At 33.7% G+C, this 12,470-nt stretch overlaps 1 protein-coding gene across 1 annotated transcript in view; it reads right to left on the reverse strand.

Annotated features, from left to right (window-relative positions):
* Positions 1-12,470, reverse strand: part of MYCBP2 (MYC binding protein 2, E3 ubiquitin protein ligase) — a 377,715-nt gene that overhangs the window by 152,938 nt on the left and 212,307 nt on the right. The window contains exons 30-32 of the mRNA XM_006887864.1: positions 9,523-9,715; positions 7,825-8,099; positions 2,664-2,885 (exon numbers count right to left, since the gene is read on the reverse strand). Coding sequence (XP_006887926.1) covers positions 2,664-2,885; positions 7,825-8,099; positions 9,523-9,715 — 690 coding nt within the window. The remainder of the gene's footprint in view (positions 1-2,663; positions 2,886-7,824; positions 8,100-9,522; positions 9,716-12,470) is intronic.

A 12,470-nucleotide genomic window follows, 5' to 3' on the forward strand; every position in this document is an offset into this window, starting at 1 on the left:
AACAACAACAATACATTCCGTGTAGTTTGGCCTCTTTCCTCCAGCATTACTGCTTCTTTATCATGTACAAGTTTATAAAAACCATTTTTTTCTGGTACAGTGACTGTGTATTTCTTCCTTTTTCTTTTGATGCTTCTGCATCAATCAATATTATCCCCCCAGAATCCTTCAAGATTGCAACTTGAGGCTTGAATTTTTCTCCAGTTCTTGTTGTTTGAGAAACACTGAGCATGTTTTGCTCTTTGGGTTTTCTAACTCCAGGTCTCTGAACCTTTAGTTACAATACTTTGCTTTGTCTTCTTAAGCAACCCTTTGAAAATTTCTGTTCAGCTCTCTTACTTCAGCATTTCTTGCTTTTATTTTGGCTTCTTTACTTTCTGATGCACGTTTCAAGAGTCTATTCTGACAACCATTCTGGTCTGCTATTCTCCTGACTTTTGTTTTCTCTAGGGATGATGTCCTTGATGTTATCTCACTTGTCTGGCCTTTGGTAATTAACATCCAATGCATTAAATCTATTCTTGAGACAGTTTTTAAAATCAGTTGGGCTAGACTTAAGGCCCTATCAGGGAATTTTTCAATCACTTTTTTATACAGATACAGTCCATCTGATTCCTGTGGAAGTCCATCAGGAGAAATGCTGTGTATAGTTGATATTTATGTCCTTTAAAATAAGTATTTGCAATAAATGAATGATTTATCATACAGGATGTTATCATTTGATCTCCAGCCTCATTTCTGTCACCCAGGCCATGTTTTCCAGCTACCATTTATTATTATTTTGATTGTATGTTTAACTAATTTTAGACATAAAAGTTCGTAGAAATCTTTAATTTTTTCATCTTTGTCTTTAGGAGCTGGTGCATGTATGTGAATAATGGGTGCATGAATGGTTCCTCCTTCTATGAATATGGATAGTATCCCAGTACTCATAGCACTGTACTTTAGGATAGATTTTGAAATGTTCTTTTAGACAATGAAATCAACACCACTCTCTTCAATTTGTTATTCTCAGACTAGGTGATATCATGACTGATTTAAAACAGCCAATACCAATCCATTCCAGTTCACAATGGCTAAGATGTGGATCTTTTTGTGTTTTGTTTTTCACAATTTCCCATTTTCCTAGGTTCAAACTTCATACATGACATGTTCCAGTAATGGATGGATATTTGCAGGTATTTCTTCTCATTTTTTGAGTACCATCTGACTTGAGTGGGCTCATCTTTTGGTGCTATATCCAACAATGTTCTCCTGTTATCCATAGGTTTTTCAGAGGCTGGTTTCTTCTTACTCTGCCTTAGTCTAGAATGTCCATTTAAACATGTTCACCATTCATGACCTGTACATTCCTATAAGAAAACCAGGACTAATGCAGATCTCCACTAGGATGACTCTACTGTGTTCTAGAAACTGGCCATAACCACACAGACGAAGGGACCTAAAAGGAGGAGGAGTATTTCCAGTATATTTAGAAGTAAATACAATTTTCACATATAAAGTAATAAAAATATGGAATTCCCCAGTAATGATTTTGATGAAGTTTTAGAATTTTTGCTGTATTTGCTTTCCTATATAGCCACCACAAAATTCCAATACTATCTGTAGTGTAAACATTTTAAGATAAGCAATTATGACAAAGATTAAAGGAAAATGTTTATTAAAACACTGAAAGAGATTATTATAACAAAATTCTGTTTTATTCTACATATTTTCCTATATATGCCCTTTACCATCTATCTCCTGTATCTTTTTCCAGAGCAAAAGACATTTTCAGTTCCACCATGGAATCATGACCAACCCTTCAACTTCTATGTGAATAAGGAATCAAACAATTTGAGATGTAGTGATAGGTTTTGCTTTTTAAAAAAATTATTCCTTAACTTCTTCATCTGTAAAGTTAGGGGAACTATTTAAGATTAATAAACAATACTATCCTGTTGTCTCCTGAGAAAGCAATCTCTTTCTGTGACTTACAATTTAATGGATTTCAAGAGTGCTAAGGGGTTTTAAGTTACTGCACACACACACACACACACACACACACACACACACACACACACACAGTAGATTTTCAATACATTAGTAAAAATTAACAACCTTTTCTGTTAAAGTCCTCATATACATTATTACGAATCATAAAACATTCCTGATAAAAACTTTTAAAATTAAAACAAACCCCCAAATAAATAATTTCAAACCTTTAAGAAAATACTTCTTGCAGGGAAGGTGAGGTAGTAAAACAAATATGAAAATGTATTTACCTGTGAAAATTTTTTCAACACATGATGTAAGGAAAAGTAGATTTCCACATGCAGAATAATAAAGATGTCTCCCTACTTTATACTATATTAGAAAATTAACTCAGAATGGATTCTCAAACTCACTCATTGCTGCTGAATCAGAACTGACTTATTTATTTAGCAAAAACAAATACAGTCAGTGTGTAACTCCTTCAAATTTTTAATCGGTAGGGAATTATCCAAAATAGAAAAGTGCTCAGTATATAAATCCCACCCATATTTTAGTTTTCTGGCTTTACAGATAATTAGCATTTATCAAAGTAAAATAATATTTGCCAATATAAATGACTATCAAGCTAAGTGTATCTCTATTTATAGTTTACTGTCTGAATACAAGAGATGTTTCAGGAAAAGACTTACCTGACTGAGTTTTTCCATATGTGCCACCAAAAGGGGAAAACGGTGAACTAGAGTTGAGTCATTTTCTGTGCTAACTTGTTTGACAATTGATCTTAGAAGTACTTCTCCATCATATGCAATAGGGAAAATAGAAGTAAGCTTAACAGAAGTATGACCGAGAGCTGACATAACAGCTGCAAGAAGTCGGCTGCTTGATGTCTTGAAGTTTGCCTCTTGGATATCCTTTTGAAAAGACACAGTTCCCAGGAGGAAAAAAAACCCAACTGTGTCAATATAAGCTAAGCTCGTAGCTATATACAAGGCAAATAATTTTTTAATACTAAAGTTTTTAATACTAAGTCATTTCTATTGTACTAGTACAGAATATGATAATTTATATTTTTAAACAAAGGTTTTATTATTCTACAAAGGTGGAAAATTATTAAGTAGAAAAATCAGCTGTCTTTCACCTAATTTGTATATATATTCATTAAATATTCTCAGACTAACAGTTCTTTTTAAGATTATTCTTAAAGAAAGACATCAAAAGGGTTTCAATTAGCATGCAAATATATCTACCCACTCACCAAAATAGACCTATTATCTGATTTTTCTAGTAACAGCATCAAAAGGTAATATGTCAAATAAATGACTGAAACAGCAATTCTATGCTACTATAATAACATTTCACTCAGCTGACAGACTTAACATTACAATCATTATTTTAATTAGAAAAATGAGTGGCAGTTTTATAACAAGGTATCTCAATATAAGATACAGTGATTCCAAACAATGTATACACATTTGTCAAGCTAAAAGTAATGCAATGTTCCATATGTTATGCCAATGTTTGTTTGTTAGAGTTAGCTTGCTCAGTTTGAAAAGATGGGAAACTACTGTCAAGAGTGAAATTAAATTGTATACTTGGGTAGGGAATAATCCTTCGGAGGAAACTGAGTTGTACTCTGCTCTATGGATCCAAAAGTGCCAACCCATTTTTCTCCTAGTTCAGACTTCTAGCACAAAGCTGTACTTTCTCTGTCTTGTTTCCAAATTTATAGGAATATTAACAATTTTATCACTGATTAAATTTATCATGAGTGGGATTTTAGCTGTAGATCTTTTTCTATAGATATGGCTTTATAGACTGAAGTTCTTTATATAACTTGTTTAGAGTTTCTTTCCCTTTTAGTAATTTTTAATCATGAATAAGTGCTAATTTTGTGAAATGATTTTTCATCAAGAGGATCATACTTTTTCCTCTTTATCCGGTACTATTGTGAATTATTTTATCGAATGACTTTTAAATGAAAAATTTTCAACTTATGAGACAAACCACTTGATACTGATATATTATCTAATTTATTGTTATAAAATGTTACAGTATTGCTAAGAACATGATTTGATAAAACAGTTAAGAATTTTTATATTAATGTTTCTGATGAAATGAACTTGTACCTTTTTCCCCTACTATCTTTATTAGGTTTTGAAGTTGTTGTTGTTGTTATGTGCTGTCGAATTGCTTGCGACTCATAGCGACCTTATGTACAACAGCCCTAAACTCTGCTCCGTCCTGTGCTAATTGCACTGTCTCCGACACATTCATCCCAATTACCCCAGTCGCTGAATCAATCCACCTCATAGAGGACCTGCACCTGCCCTCCACTCTCCCAAGCATGATATCCTTCTCCAAGGACCAGTCTCTCCTTACAACATGTCCAAAGTATGTCAGACAAAGCCTCAGAATCCTTGCCTCCAATGAGCCACCTGGTTTAATGCTCTCCAGGAGGAATGTTTGTTTTCTTAGTAGTCCATGGTACCCTAATAGTATAATTAATTGGGAGATGTGGTCTTTTGTATTTTCTGAAAGAGTTTGTAAAAAAAAAATTGCTGTTTTTTCTTTCTAAAATTTTTTATAGACTTCACTAAGAAGGCTATCTGGGCCTGGCATTTTCTTTTTTGTACAATAAAGTCAAAGTTTTGGATGACCTTTTCCTGTATCAGTTTTGATAAATTGGACTTTTCAAGGCATTTGTTTGTATCATATACGGCACAATTTTTCACAATATTCCTCTTATTGTCCTCTTAATAAGGAGTTTTGGTAACGTTACATGTTGTGCTGCCAAATGAAAGGTCACTGGTTCGAAACCACCAGTTGCTACATAGGAGAAAGATGGGTAGTTTCTTTCAATAAAGATTTATAGCCTCAGACACCTGAGGGATGGTTCTTAATGGGTTAGTGGGACAGCAGCACATGTGGCTCCTTGCCCCTTTATTCTTTTTAAATGTGATGTGAGTAAAAGTTTATAAGCAAACTAATTTTTCACTCACATATATACATTTGTTCCACACCATTAATTTCAATATCTACAATGTAACTTGCACTTTCTTCGCTTCCTCCCTACAACTTTGATTTCCGTTTGTCCTATACTTCTTTGTTTTCCTTTTCTTTTTAGTATCACTGTTAATCATTCTCTTCATTTAGATTGTTTTAATGCCTCTAGGTCTATAATTAGAATCTATTTTGTTCAATAATAACGGCATTTTGTCTTTTGTTTTCTGTCAGTCTTCCTAGTTTATCAAGCTTGTTAATAGTCAAGTACCAACTTTTGTTTCATTAATTTGCTGTATTTTTTTTAATTTCCCTGAGTTCTGCTTTTAATTATCTTTATTCCTTTTACTTTGTGTTTACTTAATTGTGTTCATGAGAAACCTGTACACAGATTAAAGAAGCAACTGTTCAAATAGAATGGGAAGGGTACTGCACAGTTTAAAACCAAGGGAGGTTTTGCTTTAAGACTGTTTCTTTTCTCTGTATTTATTCAATCCACATGCTGAGCTAGAATCCAAGATGTTGGATGACATGAAGAACAATGTGAGCATCAACATCAGAGGATAATTTATCAACAACCGACACACATCATGTAGATGATACCACCTGGCAAGAAAGTGAACAAGACTTAATGCATTTACTGAAGATTAAAAAACTCCAACTGTAATATGGATTATGCTTTAATATCAAGAAAACAAAAATCCTCAAAACTGTACCAACAGGCAAGAAGAAAAGATTAGAGCAAGGATGTCTCTTAAAGATTAAGGAGCATGTGACACAAGGCATGGTATTTTCAATTGCTTCCTATACATCTCAAAGTTGGAAAATGAATAAGAAAACCAAAGAACTGATGCCTTTGAACTGTTGTGTTGGGGAAGTGTATTGCCTATACCTCTAATTGCTTTAAAATAAAAACAAATTGATAAACTAGGGTGCTCCTAACAGGCAAGGAGGGTGAAATTATGTCTTGATATTTAAGCATATTGTCAGGAGGACACAGTGCTTGGAAAAATCACATCATTCTGGAAAAAAATGAAGGGTCATTGAAAGAGAGGAACACTCTCAACATGATGGGCTGACTGACAAACTGAGTACAACAATGGGCTTCAGTAGGTGAAGACCTTGAAGATAGTGGAAGGCAAGGTTTCAATCTTTTGTTCATAAGGTTGCTATGAGTCAGCAGACTCAAAAACCCCTAACAATTGTGCATTTAATTTGTTCCCCTTTTATCTTCTTACAGTAAAGACTTATATTACTGGTTGTGAGCCTTGTTGTTTACTAGTATGGATATTTAAAACATTAATTTTATCTAAGAATGACTTTTTACCTGCTTTTCACAAAGTTTTGATAAGATTTCATCATTCAGTTTGAACCATTTTCTCAGTTGTGATTCCTTCTTTCTACTGACATTCCAAAAGCCCAACTAGTTGGTGGGTTTTCTCATTATAATATTTTGTAGAATTTATTTTTTTTTATTTGATACTATTTTACTTACAAAGTTTGTAGACATTGTTTTTTCACACCGGATCTTTCTCTTTTCCTTTACCCACCCCTCCCCTCCACCCATCAAACTGTGAGACCCTGTGATTTAGTCCCCTCTCCCAAGTACCCATCCTCAACCCTCTCCTTCTCCTTCCCTTCCTTGGATCCTCATACTTGTTCTACAATAATGGTCTTATACAGTATATTTGCTGTTATGAGACTGAGTGTGTTCACTTATCATAATGCTCTCCAGTCCCTCCCAAGTTAGGTAGTGATTTACAAATATTGTTCCTGCATGCCGCATAGTATTCCATTGTGTGAATGTACCATAAATTCAATATATATTTGTGACTGATACCTAAACTACTGATATTTAAAAGAAAAATACAAGGTCACTAGGAATGGTAATCAACTCAATAACAGGGTTTTTGGTCATCTGAGCACACTCCTCAAAGTTTGAATCTTAAGTTTACTAAGACTTATTTTATAGGTTAGTATTGGCTCTATCTTGAGGAATGTTCCATTTACAAGTAAAAAGAGTATGGATTCTGCAGTTTCACAGTCAGTTTTTTATATGTTGATCAGGGCAAAGTTGTCAACAGCACTGTGGAGACCTTCTATGTGTCTAGTCATTCTATTATTTACTGAAAGAGCAATGTGAACATCTCTATTCTTGTAAATGCTTTTATTTCTTCCTTGGGTTCTGCATGTTTCCCCCTCTCATGTGCTCTCAAAGGCTGTTACATGGTGCATACAAATTCATGGCAACTGTTAAGGCATTTGAGTCCAGGAAGACTCATAGTGACCCTATAAACAGCAGATGGGAACTTAACCCTGCACTTTCCTCAAGATCTCTGATATGCTTGAGCCTACTGTAAGAGGCATTGTGTCAGTCCACCTGGTTGAGGTTCCTCCCTTCTTTCGCTAACCTTCTATCTTTTTAAGCATACTGCCTTTTTCCAAGAACTGGAGGACCTTATGAATGACTGACACTAAAAACAAAGTCATTCACTGACTGTTTTTCTTGATGTGTATAGGTAGGAAGGAACACTATCTGGATGCTGTCTATGACCTCAAATATTCATCACTCACTGTTCTTTCCTTCTCTTATACACACTCACCCACTCTTAGATTCAAAGAGAATATTAATTAGCAACTGCACAATGTAACGCTAATTTTCTAATTAACATAATGCAAATAAACAATTCATGTGCTAAAACATGACTATGCAAGTTACACCCAAATTAATGCCAATTAGTTGCCTTATCTTTTATGCATGCGTGAAAAATGAGGCCAAATGTATTTTATTCTCTTAAGGATTTAAGTAATAATCAGATGTTCAATTTGTATTTGATAAATTCAGATTACCTGATCCAAGCAATTCAGCAGATCACAAAGACAAGCCCACTGTAAGGCTGGTGTTGGGTAGAAAGAATGGAAACAGGCAGTGAAAGTATTGTGACACTCCTGGAGGACAGCCTCTAGGAGACGTAAGGGCTGACTGAGATAGCCTTGAGGGTCATTATCCAGCTTCACCATGCAGTGATCAACGCCTTCTGATAAAATTTTTCTTAACAAAGTTCGGGTTTTTCCGACACACTCTGCTAATTTGCTAGTTTCTTCAACAACTGCTTTTCCTGTAGCTTTGAGGGAATAAAAATAGATTGGTAATTAGGTAAATATGCACAATAACATTCAGTATAATTCAAAACTTTCTATATTGCTAAGCTTATATGTACTCATACACTAGTAATGAAACAACTTGACACTGTAGTCCAAAATGCATCTTTTAAAAGTTTAAATGGGGATAAAAACCCTTTTAATTTCCACCATTAAGTCCAAATCACTTTGTAAAAATATTTCAATTTGAGTTAATTTTCTTCAAACAATAATTTAATGGAATATTTAATTTTAACCTAAAAGACTTCTATATTCAGAATGACATGTATTTTATTTATATAAAACTGGAGAGCATTATGCTAAGCGAACTAACTCAGTGTCATAAGGACAAATACTGTATACACATGTATGAGGATGTAAGGCGGGGAGCGTGGGAGGAGGGGTGTGAGGACAGGCGGGGGAGGTGGTGGTAAGTTAATCATAGGGTCACATAATTTGATGGGTGGAGGTAAAGGTGGGTAAAGGAAATGGAAAAGATCCAGTGTGAAAAACAATTTATACAAGCTTTTTAAGTAAATCAGTACAAAATAAAATTTTATTAAAAAATCCCTTGACATATAATGGTAAAAAATATCCATGGGTGGACTTCAACTTTCAAATTTTTGGTTAGTTTCTGAGAGCATTAACTGTTTTTATCATGCCTACTTATCTAAAAAATACTTGAGTTCATACTTCAATATCATCTCTGTCCAATGACATCAATATTCTATGTAATTACTTTTTTCTCCTGGTCCAGGATCAAATTCATACATGGCTGTATTATGCTGTAATAGCTGTTATATTTCTTTAGTCTTTTTAAATCTGAAACAGTTGCTTAGGGTTTTTTTAAGACACATCAAGTTATGTCAAGATGACTTCTGTTCTCTTTTCCTAGGCATAGGTTAAAGAAAGTTGCTAATCTTAAGCTCTTATCTCACATCTTTTCTTCAAAAAGTTATTAAAAACACTTCTCTGTGCAACCTTAATTCTGGATTTCTGTGCTAACCATAATACGCAATCATATATCACCTCTAATCTGCTCTTTCCCTCATCTGTTTCAATACAATATACATCATTTATGCAGTTTTTTCTGTCATACCCCAACCCTGATGGTTAGCACAGGAATCCAGAATTAAGGTTGCCTAGAAAAGTGTACTCAGGGTTGGGGGGTGGGGGGGAAGGGATGGGGGAACTGTATACTAATGAAGGATTTTTTTTCTTTCTTTTTCTTTTTGGAGAGGGGAGTGAACTGGTGGGGAGAGGTGGGCAGGGTGAAAAGTGCGGCCATGAATGAATGGAAATCCAAACCCTCTGTAAATGTCTATTAAAATTAATAAAAAAAGAAAAAAGTCGTTAAAAACAAACAAACAAACAAACAAACAAAAAAACACACCCCACACAATGTACCTGACACTGGATAAATTTCACAAGTATAGACACGCAATAGCCTCAGACAGCAGGTACCCACGAAGCGTAGTCTCTCTAAATCCAGAAGTGTCGCTGTGAACTGGAACCCTTTCAATCCTCTAAGCTCTTCAACTCCTAATACTAAGGTGGTCCAGCTCCAGTGAAGAATACTCAGCAATGACTCAAAACATTCCTAATCCAGAATATGGAAAAAATGGGTAAAAATTAGTTCAAAATGGAATCAAACAGTAAGACAGCAACATTCAACTTCAAAGTTTATTTTAATGTTTTATGTAAATTTTAGAAGTCTCAAATCACAATATCATATTTATTAAATCATCATTAACACCTTCTGTGAAGTTTGACAAAAAAGTGAAGTTGTTAAGGACAATAAAATAATTAAGTAGTAACACATATAATAATTAACTTTCAAAGGTTTGTCATTTCCATACTATCTAATAATTACATGTTTACTTGAAAATAAAATAAAACTACACTCACTGTAGTATGATATAAATAAAAATAAAGATATTTAAAAATTCAAAAAATGTTTAATAAAGTATTTCAGCAGTAAATGTCAATCACAGTATCAAATGTTATTCTGTGTCTGCATATCAAAATTCACAATACAAACTATAACCAATTCTTGATAAATAAATTTTAAAAAGATGAAAACTGGCTAGAATATGTTTTTAAAATTTGTATTGGAATTAAAAATATAAAGTATATGGTGGTGAATCTTTCTTCTAATTCTAATTGTTGGTAAATTACAACATGCTTATATAATAACCCATTCAAGTTGAATTTCCCAAAGCAAAGTATCCCATCAAGTCTAACATCTGGTTACAGGTAATACTAATAATTAAGAGTTTAAAGATTAAAGTTAATAACAGAAACAATATTTAGATAAAGATTAAAATTAGTTAATGACCACCAAATTACTTGGACATGGAGAAGCATTACAAAGCACAGGTGAAAAGAGACTACTCAGAAGCATTTATTTAAATGAAGATTCCAAATTGATCTTAGTACACAAAAGTAACAACGAAGCAAAGTTCTTTTAGTCTCTTATTCAAAGTACACTTTGTAAACTGCCAGAACTCTTTTGAAAAGTCAAGCAGATGAGACAAATCTATTTCACAAATAAATAAATAAGTAATCAAAGACATAAATGCATGGACAGTAACTGTTATGGAATTAAATGTATCATCTGAAAAAATTCAGTATATGTAACAATAAAAACTGTGAAACAAACTAGTCTGTCAAAAGGAATCCTCTATTTACACTGAGATGATTCTAACTCACAGTGTCCCTGTAGAACTGCCCCACAGAATACTTCAGGCTGCAAATCTTTACAGGAGTGGACTGGTGGACTGAAACTGTTAACCTTTCAGCTGGCAACCTAATGCTTAACCCACTGCACTGCAGAACTACTACAGCAGGAACAGTGTTGAATTAATCAGAAGACAATGGGACACTAGGTAAAATTCAGAAAAGGTACTGCAGTAAAGTATTAACATGAAAAGAGGACTACAGTATAAATCGTAAAACAAAAATTTATAAAAAAATCATTTATGTTAAGCATATGCATCCATATAAAATGGTCAGGAAGGATATATATCAAAGTATAAACTGTAATAACATACGGTGCTAACAAAGTGATAGGGAAAACCTTTGACATCCTCTTAGTAACATTTCATCCCTACGTCATATGGTTCCAAACAAGGCATGCATCACATTTGTGGTTTAAAAAATTTAATAACAAAAGAAGAAAAATGAAGAAACCATTATATTTTTATGACTTACCAATATATATGAACAGCTACGTCAATACATTTTGTAGTTTAAATAGGTATTTTAATATCTCCAAGGGTTGCTTGGAAATCAGTCTAGTCTATTTTTGAGAGATTATAATCTTGAAAAATCTTATGGAAGTAGCACTACTGCAGAAACATGCATACGTTATGAAGCAGAATCAACTGAGTGATAACTAATGAACAAACATTTTAAAAAGATTAATAAAAAGTCTATGATGTAGCTTATTTAAATAACTTAGTTAAGAATAAGAAATAATAAATGAAAGAGCAAAAACAGAACTCAAGACTTCCTGAATGCACACACCATATTCTTTCAAGTACATCCTGTCGCCTATGGTGGCACAGTCCACAGGGACCTGCACTGCTAACCCAAGGGTAGAGCCTTTCTGCTAGTTTAAATCCACCAGCTGCTCTGTAGGAGCACTGTCCCATCATACAATTTACACCCTCTGAAAACCAGATGGACAGTCAGCTCTAATTCTAACTCAAAGGTAATGAGTTGCATTCTGTATCAATAAACTCCAAAACACTGTCTACTCTTTAAATGTAGAAAAGAGACGGTGAGTAGTTATATACACAAGTCAGTACTAAAGGCAATTTGTCTAATTAGTAATAAAGTGACACTTTTCAGATCAGCACTATCCTTAATTTTATTCTTTCATTTTGTAACTTCTTGAGCACATGCATGTATACACAGCTTCCTAGCAAATTCACCAGTTATTTCAGTAATAGCTAGGCAAAGTTAATTGAGCATGTTAAAATATTTATCTTCCCTCTCCTATTCAATATAGTATTTGAAGTCTTAGTGGTAGCAGTAAGACAAGGAAAGGAAATAAGAGGTATCAGGAAATAAGAAGTATCCAAATTTGTAAAAAGGCGGTAACATTATCTCTATATGCAGATGATATGATAGTATACTTAGAAAACCCTAAAGATTCAGCAAGAAAACTACTGGACATAATTGACCAATTCAGCAAAGTGGCAGGATACAAGATCAACATACAAAAATCAATTGGATTTTTCTACAGTGACAAAGAGAATATAGAACTGGAACTAAGAAAAACAATATCTGTCACAACAGCTAATCACAAGATTAAAAACTTGGGAGTAAATCTAACTAGAAACACAAAA

This window comes from Elephantulus edwardii, unplaced genomic scaffold (assembly GCF_000299155.1).
Source record: "Elephantulus edwardii isolate Elephantulus edwardi_28Jun2011 unplaced genomic scaffold, EleEdw1.0 scaffold00062, whole genome shotgun sequence".
Classification (NCBI taxonomy): Eukaryota; Metazoa; Chordata; class Mammalia; order Macroscelidea; family Macroscelididae; genus Elephantulus; species Elephantulus edwardii.